At 40.5% G+C, this 20,643-nt stretch overlaps 1 protein-coding gene and 2 pseudogenes across 1 annotated transcript in view; all 3 read right to left on the bottom strand.

Annotated features, from left to right (window-relative positions):
* The window catches only part of EIF2AK4 (eukaryotic translation initiation factor 2 alpha kinase 4), a 92,284-nt gene extending 84,541 nt beyond the window's left edge, over positions 1-7,743 (bottom strand). The window contains exon 1 of the mRNA XM_090270397.1: positions 7,486-7,743. Within this exon, the coding sequence (XP_090126523.1) occupies positions 7,486-7,638 (153 nt within the window). The 5' untranslated portion in view covers positions 7,639-7,743. The remainder of the gene's footprint in view (positions 1-7,485) is intronic.
* An 8,334-nt stretch (positions 7,744-16,077) lies between these two features.
* Positions 16,078-18,604, bottom strand: LOC150016268 (large ribosomal subunit protein uL23 pseudogene; annotated as a pseudogene).
* Positions 18,605-18,918: 314 nt separating this feature from the next.
* Positions 18,919-20,273, bottom strand: LOC150016267 (phosphoglycerate kinase 1 pseudogene; annotated as a pseudogene).
* Positions 20,274-20,643: the final 370 nt, after the last annotated feature.

The raw sequence follows: 20,643 nt of genomic DNA, 5'->3' as shown, positions 1-20,643 counted from the left end.
GCTCAGACTTATCCTAAGAAGGGTCAACTTAAGCTAATACATCTTCACTATACATTATTCTGCCTTTCATTTTCTCATTTGGCTATTGACCAGTAAAAAGTTTATTTCTGAACATCAAATGAGAATACGGCTCTAAACCCATATTGACTTAGAGCTTAAAAGAGGCAAAAGAAATAAGAAGGTAAGAAAAATGAGGGGAAATGCCATACAGATGGTCTTTTTAAAGTAAAATATTTAAGACTTGACAAGCCCAGTGTGAAAGAGGCAAGTCAAAATGTTAAATGGAAGCACACCACCTAGGAAAATGGCAGCTCTTCTGTTTGTGAAGCAACAAATTGGGGTAGCTTTCTATAGCTGGAAGGAGCAAGAATCATGTAAATATAAGAATGAGAATTATAATTATCAGCAAGCTGTATATGTAGAAACTACAAGTGCAAAACAAAGGATAGGCCTTTCTTGGTCCCAGTAGGGAAGCAAATTTGTAACACCTAAGACAACATATACCACAGGAAGTGAGTTATCTCTGCATTTATAATGTAAGATAAATCTAGTGTAACATTACCTTTCATCTTAATGTAGGAAGTGAAGAGTATATCTGAAAGCAACCTCCTTAAGAAATGGTACGGGGGTGGGAGGGAGGATTCACTTTGTGCTCCGTCTCTGGAACAGGAAGCAGGCACTACACATTTTGAAGATATTTTTACTAAAGGGAATGCTTAATAAAGCACCATGAATCTAGTTAAGGATTGCTGGCAACCCTCAGGAAAAGAGGCCTCTCTCAGCAAGCCCCGGGACCACCATGGGGAATACTGTATGTAGAACACTGGGGTACTGGGGCCCCCATAGGTAGTTACATTCCTGCAAACACTCCTGGGTTGGACCAGCCTTATAACACCATGCAGTTCTAGTGTTCCAATTATTTCCACAGCAGAGCAACACCAAGAGGACAGCAGTGGTAACTGTGGTGAGCCAAATAATATCCAATCAAACTTTTAAGAAAGAGGAAATAGTTTTGCCCACTATCCATCCATTCTTCCTTTTTTTCTGCAGACCCTGAGAAAGAAGATACCTACTAAGAAGGGCTCCTGGGGGTTAACTAGGTTTAAATCTTTAAAAAACAGAACTTAGCAGCCACTTCTACATAGGGGAGTGTCATGCAAACTGCACTACATGGAGAAGCCTGCATTGACCCACCTGCCCCTGCACAGAACTATGTGCCTGAAGTGTGTTTCTGCCATCTGAACTGTGTTACAAAGGAGTTCGTGGAATTCTATTTCAACCAATAGGACTGACTGAAGCTTGAGCCATCCAATTAGAGCTGTGTAGCTATAGTCCCAGCAACATCTTCACTGACCAATCAAAGCAGCTCTATTCTGACCAATCAGTAAAGTGCCTTTTGGAGCAATCAAAAGGCAAGGATTTGAAGTCCTCATTTGCATGAGGACCAATCAGGGACCAGGTGCAGGGACTTCCGTACATAAGCCAGCTCCTCACCTGTTTTGAGGGAGTACTTCCTCTATCTACAGAACACTGAGAACTGTTTTGCAACTGTGCTGAAACAGTGGAAGGTGTCTCACCAGAGCAGGCCAGCATGGAGCAGAGCAGAGCTGTCTAGCTGGAGAGGGGCGGCCGCAGGGCTGCCTCACAGCTGTGCAGCTTTCACAGCAGTGCTCTATCACAATTGAGCTATTTAGTACTGAATAGTTTCCTTCCTCACTGCACCCCAAATTGGGGATTCCTGATGGCAGTGACTTGATGTCAACGATCATTGATCATTGGTTGACAGACATTTCTTGTCAACAAAACTGATTTTTTAACTGGATACATTTATCAGATGTCTCTGCAGCTAAGTGTAGCTGTTCCATTCAGTTCACTTCTGGCCAACAGGATGAACGTACACATGCAACTTAATTCCTTTTTCCTTCCAGGTGGCTGGAAAGCAGATGTGATGGTTAGCGTTCAGCCAGCCATTTGAGACCATAAAGGGCACATTAAGGATGGTGGAACAGCAATTTAGGAAAACGTCCTGGACTCCAGACTTTTGCATGCAAAAAAGCAAACTTTGTAGTTTTCCGCCCTATGTTGCTAAACTTAAGCTTAACCAAAACAGGCTCCTTGGAAGGTGAAACAGGGAACAGTGATGTTAGAGATAAACAGAGTATTTGTCAGGATTTTCTCAAGCAAACGGAGAGGCTTCCTAATATGTGAAGAAGCTTTTATGCAAAACATGTTTAGAATACCAAACATTAGTTCATATTAGGTCATACAAGGACTCCTGGAGCTGAACCTAACTTGATTAAAAATGAATTAACAACCAAGCTGTGCTGGTGAGTGGGGTGGGGTAGGGCCTCCTTCATGGGTTTAGAAGATAACTAGTCAGAATTCAGTACTAACAAAATCTTTAACCTGTACAAGAAAATAATTCCTGAAATATTTTCAAGCAAAAAAAAAAAAAAAAAAAAACACAAAATAAGGGGTAATCAAAAATTTTTGCGAGCACTAAAGGAGAGGAAAACACAATGTAGCTGTATTCGCTCCAAAATATACAAAATCCTACATGAGAAAAAAAAAAATTGTCTTGAAGACTGAAAATGCAAGTGATACACAAGCTGTATAAAAAGTAGTAATGGAGAGAAGGCCATATAATGCTACAATAACATATAAGTTAAACTCGCTTATTAATGGGATCATGAAGCTGGTACTCTCCTGAACTAGCCCAACAAATACTCAAGCATATAAAAAGTGAAAGAATAATGTAAACGCAGTCCTGAAACACAACAGATATAATGCTCATTTGGAACTCATTATTGGCTCTTCAAGAAACAAACCTCAAGGATCTTAAATCACCCCCAAAGGTTAGGACAACTGGCAGAATGCACACCTCCTGCAGGAGCCAGTGCTGCTCCAAACCCGTGCTGCTCAGTATGAGTATGCTCTTCTCAGGCACTTTCTAACACTCAAAATCAGTTGGTTTAAGAATGTGTCTATTTCTATTAAAAGTACTGAAGTGAAGAACATGACCATTAAAAACTGAGGATTTAATCGGCCATTTCACACAGCAGCAAATTTTTTGGCTCCAAGGCTAAAACATAAGGGTTAGTGACAGCCCGTAATTCGACTTCACCTGTTTACAAGATAAGAGGCAGAGGGAGGATGAGGTTTGGGAAATTAAAAATATCAACACAATTTTTCATTGCACACAATGGAAGTACAGTTAACATTACTAAAATGTACTCTTAAAAATGGTTAAGATGGTAAATTTTATGTTCTTTATCACAGTTATATATATATTTTAAGTTATACAATTGAAACCACTTTCAGATATTCGGCCTAGAATAGAATTGTTACCTATGATTAGTATTCTTAAATTTTGATGGCAAGATTTGGCTTAATAAGGCCTATTGTTTCTCAGCTGCTTCAGAGCTCATATTCTGTAACTACTGTAGGGGAGAAGCTAGCCTGTATGAAAACATAACAAATCTAGAAATGTGCAAGCTGGGTAAACTGGGCAAGCCTTTGGGTTTAAGTTTGTGATGATATCAAAAACAAAAATGATAGTAAAAGCTCAGAAAATGGAAATTAGCTAACCTTCCCCTATATTTTTTAAAAATTTAATTTATTTAACCTCATAGTTCACCTATCCCCCCAACACCAATCATACAATCTGAGCTTTGTTTTAGATTTCACACATGAGAGATCATATATTTGTCTTTCTCTGATTTTTATGTTAAATGCCTATTCACTGACTCTCCCCCCTTATCTCCTTCTCTAAAAATACTTTCTGTAACTGATCTTTTAAAATCATCAAGTTCATTCACCTTCTGGTTGCAAGCTGGTGAGAATTTTTAAATGTTAGATTTGTTTAAAAAGCTTAATAACCTAAAGCTCCATTCTAAACAAACATTAGAATACTCAGAATCTTGAAAAAGGGACTAAGATAGACAAAATACCAGTTATAAAAATAGTCATGGGATGTTAAGTACATCGTAGGGCATATAGTCAATAATACTGTAATAACTGTGTGTGGTGTCAGATGGGCAGTAGGCTTATCAGGGTAATCACTTTGTAAATTATATAAGTTTCTAATCACTTAAAACTAATATAATATTGTATATCAACTATAATTTAAAAAATTTTAAGAAAAAATATTCAGAATCTGAATTCTCCCCAAATTAAGTACATGTAGTATCATTCCAATAAAAATGCTAAATAATTTTTTGAACTAGGCAAGTTGATTCCCAAGCTTATATGGAAAGACTAAAGTAAAATTAGTCAGGAAAATTCTGTAAAGTAATTGATGATGAAACTAAATACTAAGGCTTATTATAAATTTATAATAATTAAAGCAATGTGGTAGCAGTGCTTAAACAGATTAATGGGATAGAAGAGTCAACAACAGACTCAAAAACATTTGGGAATTAATTTCATTCAATAAAGATTTTTGAGTTTTTTACCAGGCACTGGGCATGAAGGTGTGAACAATCACACAGATCCTACCACTGTGCCATGTAATGTCAGATCAGTACAGCAATGCCCCCCTTATCTGCGGTTACATTTTTCGTACTTTTGGTCAACTGTGATCCAATTCAACTATCAAGGATCCTCAACCACTGACATCATCATGGCTTGGTGACCCAGTATCACTCCAAGCTGATGATTCTCCTTCTGACATCTTGTCAGAAGAGCAACAGTACCCTAAAGCTATGTCACAATGACTATGTCATTGACCTCACTTGATCTCATCACGGAGGCATTTTATCACCTCACATCGTCACAAGAAGGGTAAGTACAGTACAAAAAGATATTTCCAGAGAGAAAGAAAGACCACATTCACATGACTTTTACTATAGCAGTTATAACTGTTCTATTTTATTATTAGTTATTATTGTTAATCTTTTATTGTGCCTAATTTATAAAATAAACTTTATCATAGGAACGTATAGGGAAAAACATAGTATATATAGTGCTTGTTAGTACTGCAGTTACAGGCATCTACTGGAAGTCTGGGAATGTATTCCCCTCAGATAATGGGGGACTATAGAAGGGGAAAAAAAACACAAAACACTGGTGTTAGTCTAACTGGCTAGTTGGTGGTGGGAGGAGGCCTAAATTCATACTTAGATGGAGCTAAGAACTTCTTAAATTTTTTTCTAAATTTTTTTTATTGATTAATTTTAGAGGGTAAGGGAGACAGCACTGAGAGAGTGAGAGAGAGACAGAGACTGAGAGAGAGAGAGAGAGAGAGAGAGAGAGAGAGAGAGAGAGAGAGAGAGAGAGAGAGAAGAATCCATTTACGTGCCCTGACTGGGGATTGAACCTGCAACCTTGGCTTATTGGGACGATGCTCTAACTGACTGAGCTAGCTGACCAGGAACTAAGAACTTTTTTTAAAGAGCTATTTTTATATTTATTTGATGAAAGTTTAAAAATAAAGTCATGAAAAAATTAAAAGAAAACCTCAAAGAATTAATTTTTTGGTAACAGTGGAGCAGGAAAATATTTCCTAGAAAAAAAAAATCTACAGGCACCATAAAACAAAAAAATAGGTTATTTTGACTAATATATTAGTTTTTAAAAATTACATTAATTGCATAAACACCAAAATGTATACAATTTAGGGAAAAATAATTGCAATATATAATCCCAAATGCTAATTTTATTAACATATAAATAGCTTAAAAACTTCAAATGTTAAAAAACAACCTTACATTTATTCAGTTCAATAATTCTGACTTGAATTTATTGGCAGCAAATTTGATCTTAACAGACACAAGGCTATAAGTGCTCTTTATTTATCTAGCTTACACATTTAGTTGTTTGATTTTGGAGGCTGTCCCCCAATCCGCAAATACACCGAGGGAGGTGTTAGGTAAGGTATGGGTTGTATACAAATGAATGTGGATGCAACTTTACTTCTGAATTGTGAAACCTGTTAGGTCTCAAGAGTTTTGGATAAATGATTGTGGCTACATAACCCTTCCCTGAAGACTGCAAATAGCAGGTGATAGTAAGTACTTGCTGAATGACTACACTCTGATTCATACTTATGACCATCAATTATTTGCCTGTTGGGCCTATAAAAATGTCGAGGCTATTTGCCCTGTACACCACAGGCCACAGACAGCTATTTGAGTTATTCTGCCTGGCATATTTATAGTTTTTATTTGGTTTTTAGCCTTGTTTTGTTATGAAGGCCACAAGCTATATATTCTGCAATTATTGGTATACCTGCTTACAGCAGCTCCTTTCTCTTCCATTTCTCCTGCAGTCTTAAGACCAGATAACTAAGTATGTATAAAGTAAACAAACTAGATCTGAATGAAATTGTAGGGCCTTTGCAGTGAGTCCAGGTGTGACACCCATTTTGGAAGCTTACTGGGCCTTCTTCCTGGTTCTCAATATTTAGGAACAGAGAACTTACCAGATCACCAGAAAGTTATGTTACTATTTTATTACAAGCATGTATAAGGGGAATGTTTACATTTCAGGTTAAGAATAACTCTTGAAATTAAGTACTACAAAAGTAAGTTCCCTGAGGGCAGAGATTTTTTTGTCTTTTGTCTGGGGTTGTATTCCCAATGTCTAGAACCAAGATCCTAATTACTGGATGTGTAGATAAGGTCATGAGGAAAGATGTTGTGAAATGTCAGAATTGAAGGCAGACGAAGGAAGAACTACCTTTTAAATGATAATATTCAGAGACCTAATAGTTTGATAGATAACTCAAAGGGGAGAGGGAAGCTGTTAGTATCAGCAGCTTATGTGTTCAACTTACCTTCAAAAAAAAAAAAGGGAAAATAATATTTTAAACCAAATGCCATTTTAAAAGGTTTAGCCCAACATACAGCCTCTCCATTACAGCTAAGATGAATGTATTCTATACTCTCTGCTAAGTGACTTAAGAGGAAGGTACAGGAAAATTTCTCCCTACCGGAAAATACAGTGAGCGTGCCTGGGCTACATAGCCTTTCCCTGGGGAGTAAAGTGGCGAGTATGTGCTTTACAGTTGTGAACACGAGGGAGGTTGAGACTTAAAGATAATTTTGACTGGGGGCATCAGTAAGGTCTGTGGAAGGGTCCAAAAAGCGTTCCGAAACAAAGTTGCAATGGATCCCTTCGAATGCGCTGTTGAATCAAACTCAAGGACTTCAAGGGGAAAAGGGGCAAGATTAGAAAGAAGCTGGGATGTTATGGGGTGTCAGTGGGAATGAGAAACAGTGCTAAGCAACAGAGAGGCTCCGACTTGCAGAAAAGGCTGTGGGAGAATTCGGGTCTCCAGGTGCGCATTCTGGAGACCCGCCGAGCGGCTGCAACGACAAAAAGTGAGCGTGCGTGGAATTGGAAAGGCTGAAAGGACTGCAGAATCCTAAAGTGGGTGGGCGGCTCGACTCCGGCAGGGCCTGGCCTGGCCTGGCCCGAGGAGGTCCAGCCGAAAGAGGCTGGGCCGCAGCATGCCAGCCGAGACTCGACGAGCCACGTTCCTACCGGTCTGCACGCATCCGGCCGTAGGTCCTGGAAGTCCGCGCCGTAGATGGCCTCTAGGGCCTGCAGCTCGTGGTCCTGTCGCTGCGGGTAGCTCTCCGGCGGCTCGTCCCGGCCGCGCCCGGGAACCCCACGACCCCCACGGCCTCCAGCCATTGCAACGCAGCAGCCCACGCAAGCGACAGTATTTTGGCAGCAGCGGGCCGCGCCGGGCACCGGAGGTCTGGACTAGCCGTAGGCAGGGCGCCACGCCGCGCGATTGGAGGGCTCTGTACTGGGCTCCACGCTGGGGCGGTAAATGGGCGGGGCGCCGTGCCGGGGGCGGGGCGCCGTGCCGGGGGCGGGGCGCCTGCGAGGAGCGGGCTCTACTGGCTCGGAAAGCCGGAGCTAGGGTGTGCGGCTTTGCCCACAATGTGGGCAAACAAGTGCAAAGGAATTTGCAGAAACGTGGGAGATCAAATCAATCAGAATGGAATGATAACGCTAAATGGCATCGTTTTCACGAAAGAAGTCTCTTTAACAGAAATGCCTGCTGGAATTCCTTCACCCTAGCGTGGGTGGTGACAGGAAAATCTTACAGGACAGACTTCCATGGGTTTTCAACTCACTTACTGGCTCACCGACAACCTTCCCACAAGTTTACCAGGAGTAAAAGTCATGGCTACTACTCCCCTTATACCAGTTTTGTACCCTCAAACTCATTCCCTTAAACCATAGATTCAACGTCCTGTGCATGGTCTCTGCCCCTACGTTGCCACGTTTAGGATCTCTCATTTGTAATTTCAACTAAAATATGTCTTTCCACTCAGGCATCCCATGAAAAGACGTATGTTCCATACCCAGTTTACTTAATGTTGAGTTTAGGGATCTTTCTGTAATATTCTGCCTCCAATCATATATTTTTTTGATTTATAAAATAAACTATCTACCCAGATGTTGTCATTGCACTTCAGCTTCAGTCACTTACTATAAGGCTAAATGTAGATTTAGAACTGTGATTTTCAACTTTTTTCATCTCATGGCACACATAAACTATTTACTAAAATTTTGGGGCACACCAAAAAAACCTATTTTTGCCGATCTGACAAAAAAATGGGTATAATTTTGATTCATTCACACTGGACGGCTATTGTTGTGTTAGCTGTTGTCCTGTTTTTATTTGACAATCTAAGGGAAAAGAGGGCAGTATCCCTGACTAGGAATTGCATGTTTTAGCAATTCTTGTGGCACATCAGTATGCCTCTTGCAGCACACTGGTTGAAAATTGCTGATTTAGAATAATCATATTACCTCAAGTTAGGTTTAAGTGACATTTCCTCTGTCTACTTTGCTTACTAACCCTGGCTGGTTTAGCTCAGTGGATTGAGCGTCGGCCTGCGAGCTAAGTGTCGCTGGTTCGATCTTCCAGTCAGGGTACATCAGAGAAGGAAAACTCTGACTCCAAAAAACCTCCGCTGCCTTGCGGCATACCTCTTCTGGGGAAAGGCTAAGGGAGTAAACCCCGACAGAAAATCCGGAGCCGGAGTCCCTAAGGCGGTTTGACGTTGTAGTCAACACCGGCAACTCCTGCGGCGCACCTGAAGCCAAGCTGTATCGACTCCGTCTTTCCCTTGGACCCTTCAGCTGCGAAGAGAGGGGGGGTCTGCTGCATGGGCAACAGCAGACCCTCCATATCACCCTGCCCAGGCTCTGTAGCTTCAGCTCCACTGGAGAGGACACTCCAGCGTCATCGCAAGATGTCGATTCAACACGGGAGGAGACAGATGCCGTGTCACTCCCGAGTCGGACTGCACAGCCATTCTCGGCGGTGCAGATAGACACTTAAGAAGCTACACCATCGTCTCTCGAGACGGACGGCTGCCGACGACGACTTTGCTTACTGCTATACTATTTGCTAATTAATGATTATTTGGGTATCTTGCTGTCATTTATCCACTCAGTTTTGGCCAGATGACACAAATGCACTGGTTTGACTAAAAGCCTCCTGAAATCGTCTTCTTTTCGTGGACCTATTCTTTTTCCAGTGATCCTTGTCTAAATAAATGGTACTACCCACCCCAAATCAGACCAAGCCAACTAAGTGTGATGCTGGATTCCCTTTTTCTCAACTCTTACATCCAGATAGTCACCATTTCTTCAATCCATTCACTTCACTTTACCCCACAGCTACTAACTTAATTAGGGCCATCATCTCTTCCCTAGAAGACTTCAATGGCTAGAAAACCAGTCTTCATTCTTGTCCCACTCTAAGTCATTCTTCCTATTGCAACCAGAGTAATGTTTCTAAATCACATATATGATATCAGTCCAATCCTTTAAATCCTTCAATTTCTTCATTAGTCTTTTTCTTTAAAAACTTTAATTATGGAAAAATTTAAATATAAGCAAAAGTAGAGGAAATATTATAATAAACCCTTTATTCATCACCCAGCTTCAACAAGTAGGTATCTTTCCAGTCTTATTTCATTTCTTTCCCCTCTTCCATTTCCCTGGGAGTGAATTTCAAAGAAAATCTCAAACATTTCATCATTTTTTCTATAAATACTTAAGCATGTATCTCTAACAGGTAAAAACTTTTTACAGACATAATACCACCATTATAGCTTTAAAACTGTAACAATTACTTAATATCATTTAATACTCAATCTATGTGCAAAATTCTTCATTTGTCTGAAATTAGAATACACACTGGATGCTGGACCTATAAAGGACACAATAAGGCAATCAGCAAAATTTGAAGGAGGGACAGATCTGTGGATTAGATGGCAATATTGTACCAATTCTAATTTCCAAATGGAAATTAAATTTATGGTTGTATTGTGGTCATATAGAAAATTGTCCTTCTTACTAGACAATTTCCACTGCAGCCTTAGGGGTAATAAATATTACATATATAATTAGCTCCCAAAGGATCCAGAAAATAGAAGTGATGATAAGTCAAATGTAGAATGTCAACCATTGGAGAATTTAGGTGAAGGATATATGAGAATTCTTTGGATGATTCTTATAACTTTTATGTAAATTTGATACAATTTTGAAGTCAAAATTGCACAACAAAAGAAACTGACTGTTTTCCAAAGCTTTTATATTCCCACCAGTTTATGAGAGTTCTTATTACTCTACATCCTTGCCAGTAATTGGTATTGTCCATCTTTTAAATTTTGAACATTGTAATAGGTGTGTAGTAGTATCGTATTGTGTCTTAATTTACATTTCCCTAATAATTAATGATGTTGAGAATCTTTTCATGTACTTATTTGCCATTTGTATATCTGCTGTCCAAATCTTTTGCCATTTTAAAAATTAAGTTGTTTGTTTTCTTATTGAGTTTTGAAAATTATTTGTATATTCTGGAATTAAGTCCTTTATCAGATGTGTGACTTGCAAAGATTTTCTCCCAGTCTGTGGCTTGCCTTTCCATTCTCTTAACAGTATTTTACAAAGAGCATAGTTCTTACTTTAAAAAGAAAAGATATTATTTATTTTTAGAGAGAGGAGAAGGGAGAGAGAAAGAGAGGGGGAGAACGTCAATGTGCAAAAGAAGCATCCTGGGACCTGGCCCCCAACCAGGGCATGTGCCCTGACAGGGAATCAAAACTGGAGACCTTTTATGGTTTGCTGGCAGCCCCAACCCATGGAGCTGCACTAGTCATGATTAGTTTTTACTTCTGAGGAAGTTCCATTTACCATTTTTTTTCTTTTATAAATCATGTTTTATGTTAGATGAGAAATTTTTGCCTAACCCGAGGTCACAAAGATTTTTCCCTATGTTTACTTCTAGAAGTTTTATAGTTTTTGATTTTTCATTTAGGTCTATCATTCAGTTTTAGTTTAAAAGTTAAACATATACCTACTATATGACACAGTTATTTCACCCTTAAATATTACCAAGAGAAAAGAAAGCATATGTTCATACAAAGACTTGTATATGAATGTTCATAGCACCTTAATTCCCAAATTGGAATCAATCCAGATGTTCATCAACAGGTAATGGACAAATTGAGGTAAAAATAAATTGAGATACTATTGAGAGCAATGGGATATCATTAATCAATAAAAAGACATACATTATTTAATAATAACATAGATGAATCTCAGACTAATTAAGCTAAGTGAAATAAGCCAAGCAAAGAGTACATACTTCATTTATATTAAATTCTAAAAAATATTAATTTAGTAACAGAAGAAAGTGATTGCCAGGGGTAGGAAGGACAGGATGAGCTGGAGGGAGGATTCCAGAGGGACAAGAAACTTGGGGCTGATGCATATATTCATTATCTTGATTGTGGTGGTTATTTCACAGATATATGCATGCATCAAAATTGACCAAACTGTTAAATATGAATATATGCAATTTATTAATGTCAATTATAACATGCTATTAAAAGAAAAGTGTTCTTGTTTTGTTTTGTGTTACAGTGGTTTATTTGAATCAGGATCCAAACAAGGTCCACAATTGCATTGGGTTGCCCTAGGTGAAATAAAAGGTTAAGTCAGCAGACTTGGGATATATAAACTGTACATTTCAAACAAAAGACTGGCGCTTAACTGGCTCCTGCGAGATAAACTCTAAGCCCTTGGAATATCCAGCCTGATTATAGTGTCATTGTATAAGTGCAGTTCACAAACAATTTGTCAGCATACTCCAAGATTTCCTTATTTTCCAAATCTATCCTAAACCCTTAGATCACTTCTCCAAGTAAAGAGTCTCTATCTCTCCATGCCTCCCCTGATTCCCCAAAGTATTTCTCCTGGTCTTGCTATTTACCCTCAACTTTCCAAGGGAAAACTCCCAGATTCTTTGGTTATTACACCCCCCAATTTTTAAAAATCCTTACCCGAGGATATGTTCATTGATTTTAGGGAGAAGGAGGGATGAGGGGAGAGAGACAGAGAGACAGAGAGAGACAGAGAGAGAGAGAGAGAGAGAGAGAGAGAGAAGCATCTATTCTTTGCTTTCATTCAATACACGTCTTGACTGGGGATTGAACCCAAAACCTAGTTATGTTCCCTGGCTGGGAATCAAACCTGCAACCTTTTGGTGTATGGTAAGAAGTTCCAACCAACAGAACCACTCAGCCAGGGCTGGACTCCAAGTTTAAAACCACAATCTCCTTCTCCTTCATTCCTGAAAGATATTTTCATTGGATATAGAATTCTGGGTCAGCAGTTCTTTTCTTTCAGCACTTAAAAAATGTCAGGCCACTTCTTTCTTGCTTATGTGGTTTCAGTGAGAAATTTGCTATCATTCACATGGTTTTTCCTCTACAGGTAGTGTGGCTGCCTTCAAGATTTTTTTCTTTGTCTTAGTGTCCAGAAGTTTGACTATGATGTGTCTTGTGTGGCTTTCTTTAGGTTTATACTGTTTAGGATTTGCTCAGCTTCTTGAATCTATAGGCTTATGATTTTGCCAAATATCGGAAAATTTCAGGCATCACTTCTTTGAATATTTTTTTCTGCCCTACCTTCTCTTCTCCTTCTAGGAGTTAAAGGCATTTACTTGTTCTTGCAGCTTTCTATGGCCTGGCAGCTAGAAATAGGAGTGGTAATACAACTCCACATGCTCAAGAAAGTATGAAATAAAAATTACTTAGTGACTTTTGCATCACTTTGTAAATGTGTGCATCCACACATTTAAATATGCAAATCAATCTTGTCTTTTAAATTCTGGAATAAGTTAAGTATATAGTTTTATTCCAAAGCTGTGTCATTACTTCCAAGTCAAACTATCAGTCATATTATTTTATAGTCATATCTCTGGCTTTTAGCAAAGAAGAGACTACTATCTTGATCACTTAATTCAAAGAATTGGTCCTAGGTAACTTTTGGCTCTTCCAAAAAAGTCAAATTTATCCTTAAAGGTCACGTTTGTTATGATCAGGGATACAGGAAAGAATGTGCCAGCTTCTGAAGTTAACTATAAAAAAGGAATTCCATAAATGTGTTGAGAAATCATGATATTCTTTAATAGCTAAACAGCTTCCCAGGATGACTCCTTTTAAGGTGATACACTCATGGATATTTTAGTTTTAGCATATTTGCTATTTAAAAAAAACTAGTCACTATGTGTGTATGTGCATGTGTGTGTGTAAGAGGTAATATGAGTGTTCAATCTTCCACCTCTCTGATATTTTGATGAAGTTAATAGCAATTTGTAGGTGTGAGAACTGTTACAAAATGGAAAACTGCATTAGCAGATATATTCATAGATTCATATCAGTAGAAAACCACTTCACAGTCCACATATTGAGATAATCTGGACTATTAGAAGGCCTGTATTAGTAACTTTTAAACAGATAATTGCTCTGATGGTAATTAAAACTTAAAACTCTAAAGTAAACATATTCAGCCCAATAGTGTAAAGGCTAAATTTTGGACTTCTAACATTTCAACCAAAATTTTCCAAAAGTCATTCAATCCTTTGCTAATTGCAAATTAAATTGTTCTTCCATTTTTTGAAATACAAGGTCTGCTAGGCAGCATTTTATTTAAATCTACAAAGAGAATTTTTTAAGATGTTGAAAGGTGATACTTTTCCCCCCTTTGATACTTATTTTAAGTTTCAATAAATATGAATCATTATATTACTTTTTATTGATTTCCTACAATGTGCCAGAACCGTTAGCGGTTTTCATTAATTTGGTATTTTACTGTCCTCAAGTTTTGCAAAATAGGCCCAGGTAACAAATGGAAATGGTATAACAAGCATTCAAACCCAGGTTGAACTGACACCAACGCTCGTGCTGCTCCCCTTGCCCCTGCTATACTAGACTGTTATCTTGAGGGAGTTGGTAGGTTTGTCTGTGTAAAATGACAATCTGGGTTTCCAGAAAAAAAGAAATGGGTTATCACCTAGACTAAGCTTAAGTACTCTCCAAGAGTCACTTAAATGATGTAAACTTATCAGAGACCAATATGTTTTTGGACATGACAAAACCCAATAGCTCAAGTCAAAGATCCCCATAGGCTCTATTATCAGCTACCATTTTTATCTTACAAGGACATACGATATCCTTATTTCCATTACCAATACAGAGCTTTTTTTCAAGTCCTGATTCAGTAGCTTCCATTCCTCCGAGATAAGTCTGCACTCTCTTAAATATGCAGGCCCCAGTTTTCATAACTGTGTGTGCCAGGATAGCCCGGGTTGTGCTGTGATAAATGATCAGCTCCAAAAATCTTGGTTGTTTAGTAAAATAAAAGTTCATTTTTGCTCACACAAAATTTGTTTTGGATCAGGGTGGCTCTCCTGGGCATCTGCCTGTTCTCCCCTCCCTCCCCCCAATATGGTAGCTGAAAACATAGGTTGCTTCAGCATTTCAGCTCTTCTAGTTCAACACAAGACACCCTCCATAACTGCAATAGCAGGACAACAGAGAGACTTGAGAACTGCAGCTTTTCATTGCCATAACCCAGAAATGATTCATCACTTTAACTCACATAACAGTAGACATAATAGTCGAGTGACCCTGCCCACTTGTGAAAGCAGCTGAGAAAAAGTCTTCCCTGTGTGTGTAAGAAGAGGAGAGCAAGATATTGTTGAACACTAGTAATGCCTACATAATAATCTGCAATATCTATGTCTTTTATACAGAAATAGAAATAGTCATTTGGAAATAGAATCATTTATTGCAGATGGGTTGTCAGGGGCCATAGAACCCCTCTTTTATTAGCATGCTGCGGTTTGGGTTTACCAACTGAAAACATCCCAATTTCCCCAGTTTTATCTTCTCTTCACTTTCAGTGAGAAGCCATGCAAGGATATGTGAGGGCGTGGTGTAGGGTACAGGAGGGAGGAGGAAGCCTTCAATGAAGAAAAGGGAAGAAGGAAGGGGAAACAAAACCCACAGGCTCCTCCTCACTTCCCACCACCACCTTGGTCTTTGCAATTATCCTAAAAGCTACTTCATCTCTTCTTCCCCCTACCTAAGACTCTTCCTGTTCTTCAATAAATGTCCAAGAAAGTTGAAATCTGGAAATTCTTTTGAACAGAAATGGATTCTATTACATTCTATAGGTATGGAAAGACTTGTTTATGAGCACCTATATGCAAATTTTAACCTATCATTACACCATAGGAGTATAAGAGAAAAAAAAAAAAAAGAGAGAAGGAAATAGGCTTTTAAAAATCACTCATTTGTTCTAGTCAGACCTTTTAACTGATTAGATGAGGTCCACCCATTGTTGTTTTTTTCTCTTTATCATTTTTAAAAAATACATTTTATTGATTATATTGTTACAGTAGTTACAGTTTTTTCCCCTTTGCTCCCCCCTGCCCAGTACCCGCCTTCCCTCCAGCAATCCCATCCCCCCTTAGTTCATGTCCATTGGTCGTGCATACAAGTTCTTTGGTTTCACCCTTTCCTATATTATCTTAACTTTCCCCTGTCTAATTTGAACCAATCGATTATGCTTCTTAATCCCTGCACCATATCCCCATTTATCCCCCTCACTCCTCCCAGCTGATAACCCTCCAATTGATCTCCATACCTATGATTCTGTTCCTATTCTGGTTTGCTTAGTTGGATTTTGCTTTTATTTTTTAGATTAAGTTGTTGATAGTTGTGAGTTTGCTGTCATTTTATTTTATTTTTTTAGAATAAAATTTTTATATTTAGAATTAGCCAGCTGGACTCAGTTTAGATGATCCCAATTTTGTTGGCAACGTCCAAAGCATCATAGTCTGGAGCCAGTCGAACATATGCCTTCTTCTCTCCATCAGACCTAATCAGGGTGTTGACCTTGGCCACATCAGTGTCATAGAGCTTCTTCACAGCCTGTTTGATCTGGTGCTTGTTGGCCTTGACATCCACAATGAACACAAGTGTATTGTTGTCTTCTATCTTCTTCATGGCTGACTCAGTAGTCAGAGGGAACTTGATGATAGCATAGTGGTCAAGCTTGTTCCTCCTCAGAGCACTCTTGCGAGGATATTTAGGCTGCCTTCGGAGCCGCAGTGTCTTAGGCCTCTGGAAGGTAGGTGACGTACGGATCTTCTATTTTTTGTGGCTGTGAACGCCTTTTAGCACTGCTTTCTTTGCCTTCAAAGCCTTTGCCTTGGCTTCGGCTTTGGGAGGGGCAGGAGCTTCCTTCTTCGCTTTGGGCGCTGTCTTCGTGGAAAGGGTTTCGAGTTTGCTGTCATTTTAGTTCATAGTTTTAATCTTCTTTTTCTTAAGTAAGTCCCTTTGACATTTCATATAATAATGGCTTAGTGATGATGAACTCTTTTAAGCTTTACCTTGTCTGGGAAGCACTTCACCTGACCTTCCATTCCAAATGATAGCTTTGCTGGATAATCTTGGTTGCAGGTTGCCTTTCATCACATTGAATACTGCTTGCCAGTCCCTTCCTGCCTGCAAAGTGTCCTCTAATAATCAGCTGATAGTCCTATAGGCACCCCCCTGTAGGCAACTCTCTGCCTCTCTCTTCTGCCCCCAGGACTCTGTCTTTATCTTTAACCTTTGGCATCTCAGTCATGATGCGTCCTGGTGTGGTCCCCTCTGGTCCATCTTGCCCGGGACCTTCTGTGCTTCCCAGACCAGTATGTCCATCTCCTTCACAAAATTTGGAAGTTTTCCTCATTTTTTCAATTCTTGCTTCCTCATTATGCACTGGTTGATTGTTTTTTTCTTTATGTTCCAAATCATTGATTTGAACCCCATTCCTTCCCTTCACCATTGGTTTTGTGTGGATTTTCCTTTGTTTCACTTAACATAGCCTTCACTTCTTCACTTATGTGTTTGCCATACTCAAGCCTATCTGTCAAGCCTGTGAGCATCTTTATCACCAGTGTTTTGAATTCTGCATCTGTTACGTTGGCTATCTCCACGTTGCTTAGTTCTCCCACTGGAACCTTGATCTGTTCCCCCTTTTGGGCCATACTTCTCTGTTTCCTCATCTTGACAGGCTTCTGTGTTTGTTTGCCTCTTCATCCCAGGTAGAGCTGTTGCTACTGTAATGTTGTAAGGGGCGGAGCCTTAGGGATTCGTCAGTACAGGGCAACCTGTTTCACCATGTGGTGGTGCTGTATGTTGGGGAGAGGTCCGAGAGGGAACAATGCCACCTGCCCAGCACTCGCCCCTTTTCCAGGCACGTCTCCCACTTCTGCACCAGAGTGGCGTCTCTCTAATTGTTGTCCTGGCTGTCGTTCCCAGAGTGGGTGGGTCTGTGGACATTCTAGGACCGTGGGGGTCCTTTAAACAAGTGAACTCTGCTGAGACCAGCAGTTTCTGTCTCTATGCCAACCCCCACTGGTTTGTACAGTCAGAAGCAATGAGGCTTGATTTTCCCTGGTGCTGGGACCATGAGCTGCTAGGTCCAGTGAGGAGCTGGGAATGCTCCTCAGGTCTCCCTCCTGACTTAAAAACGTGTGACTGCGCTTTCTGCTGGCCTGCTAGTGCTGCCACCACTGCTGCCACTACACCTCGTTCTCTCCGCCTGACTCCGCCCTTCCTACCTGTCTGGATGACTTATTTCTTCTTTATATCTTTGCTGGACTTCCATGCAGTTTGACTTTCTGGAACTTCTAGTTGTTTCTAGTTTTGAGGTAGTTGTAGTCCTTCTTAGTTGTGGAGGGAGATGCACCGTGTCTGTCTATACCTCCATCTTGGCCAGAAGTTCACCATTGTTTTTTTAAAAAAATATTTAAAATTTAAATTTTCAATTACAGGTTACATTCAATATTATTTTTTTTTAGTTTCAAGTGTACAGCATATACTTTACAAAGCGATCCCCCTAATATTTCAAATACCCATCTGGAACCATACATAGTTATTACTTTATTATTGACTATATTCTCTGTGCTGTATTTTACACCCCCATGACTATTTTGTAACTACCAATTTGTAGTTCTTAATCCCTTCATCTTCTTCACCCAGCCCCAACCCCCTCTCCTCTGTCAATCATCAGTTTGTTCTCTGTATCTATGAGTCTGTTTCAGTTTTGTTTATTTTGTTCTTTAGATTCCACATATAACGGAAATCATATGGTATTTGTCTTTGTTTGCTAAGTGACTTTTCTTTTTTTTTTTTTTTTTCAGTTTCCACGAATATTTTTATTATTTATTTCACAGTTCTCCACCTTCATCTCCCTCGCTCCTCACCTCCAACTGGGGGGGTTGCATCTTGTTTTCATGCCCAGTAGCAAAAACAATGACAGAGCTAATTGGAGTAAGCTACTTCAAGAACAGAATTAAGCTAACAGTTTACTTTAACAGGCAAAATATAAATATCTGCGCTCTAGAATGCACAACGGTTTAGCCACTAAGAAATTCAGCTGGGATCCTGAAGAACGTAGTCAAATCCAGGCTGCAGGAAAGGTGAGCTGATACGCTGCTGGGCAACTGTGTTAAGTGTTCCCGGGCTGCATCTCTGGGCCACTGGCTGAATCTTGCAATGGAGGAAGATCTGAGCTAACACCAAGTACAGATAGTAAGCCGAGTGAGGGGATGCGCACAGGAACCGAAAGGCAGGAAAGTACTAAACATTGCTGAGAGCGTCCACCCCTGGCAGGACTTTACCCTCCAGGAGCTCTAAGCAGGCACCACCCCCAGTGCTGACATGGCTGACTTTGTCCTCCGTGTTCCATTTGGCACAGCAAGTGGCAGTGTCCCCGCCACCTATGATGGTGATGCAGCCCCGGGAAGTGGCTTTCACCCCCTCGTCCATGAGGGCTTTGGTCCCCCGGGCAAAGGCTTCCCACTCAAACACGCCCACAGGCCTGTTCCACACGATCTGCTTGGCCCTGGTGACAGCCTCGGCGTACTTCTTGCTGCTGTCAGGCCTGCAGTCCAAGCCCATCCAGCCAGCAGGTATGCCGGAGGCCACGGTGGCTTGGCCAGTCTTGGCGTTCTCATCAAACTTGTCAGCGGTGACAAAGTCCACTGGCAAGGTAATCTTCACACCGTTCTTCTCAGCTTTGGACATCAGATCTTTGACAATCTTGGCTCCCTCTTCATCAAACAGAGAGGAGCCAATCTCCATGTTGTCGAGCACCTTAAGGAAGGTAAAAGCCATTCCACCACCAATAATCATCTCGTTGACTTTGTCCAGCATGTTATTGATCAGCTGGATCTTTTCTGCAACTTTAGCTCCGCCCAGGATGGCCAGGAAGGGTCGCTCCGGGCTTTCCAAGGCCTTGGCGAAGTAGTTCAGCTCCTTCTTCATCAGAAAGCCTCCAGCCTTCTGTGGCAGATTGACTCCCACCATAGAGCTGTGGGCTCGGTGCGCAGTGCCGAACGCGTCATTGACATAGACATCCCCCAGCTTGGAAAGCGAAGTTCGGAAAGCTTCTATTTTAGCTGGCTCGGCTTTAACCTTATTCCCAGAAGCATCTTTTCCCTTCCCTTCTTCTTCCACATGAAAGCGCAGGTTCTCCAGCAGGATGACAGATCCCGTGGCCGGGTCGGCACAGGCTTTCTCCACTTCAGGGCCCACGCAGTCCTTCAAGAACAAAATGTCCTTGCCCAGCAGAGATTTGAGCTCCACAGCAACAGGCTGCAAGGAGTACTTGTTAGGCATGGGGACGCCGTCAGGCCGGCCCAGGTGGCTCATGAGAACAACGGACTTGGCTCCATTGTCCAAGCAGAACTTGATGCTTGGGATGGCGGCCTTGATCCTCTGGTTGTTTGTTATCTGGTTGTTCTTCATAGGAACATTGAAGTCCACTCTCATGACGACCCGCTTCCCCTTCACATCCAGCTTGTCCAGAGTCAGCTTGTTGGAAAGAGACATATTGGCAACAGAGCAGCGCAGAGAGACCGAAGGACCACACAGCGACGGAGACAGCAGCGAATGTGCCGCTAAGTGACTTTTCACCTAGCATAATACCCTGTACGTCCATCCATGCTGCCCATCCACAAATGTTAAGATTTTGTGATTTCTTATGGCCAAGTAATATTCCATTGTATACATGTACCACAGCTTTTTTATCCACTTGTCTGTTGATGGGCACTTTAGTTGCTTCCATATGTTGGAGGCCCAATCTCCAATCTTCTTTGCTCAGTCTACAGATTCAAATGTTAATCTCATCCAGAAATACTCTTTAGACAAACCCAGAATAACTTTTGGCCAAATATCTGAGCAACCCACACACCAGTCAAGTTGATACATATAATTAACCATTATACCTATTCTCCCATGGTTATGAGAAGGAAAATTCCTA

This window comes from Furipterus horrens, unplaced genomic scaffold (assembly GCF_987537825.1).
Source record: "Furipterus horrens unplaced genomic scaffold, mFurHor1.1.pri manual_scaffold_3, whole genome shotgun sequence".
NCBI lineage: Eukaryota > Metazoa > Chordata > Mammalia > Chiroptera > Furipteridae > Furipterus > Furipterus horrens.
Note: the sequence above shows the minus strand (reverse complement) of the source record. Positions and strands in the feature narration are given on the sequence as shown.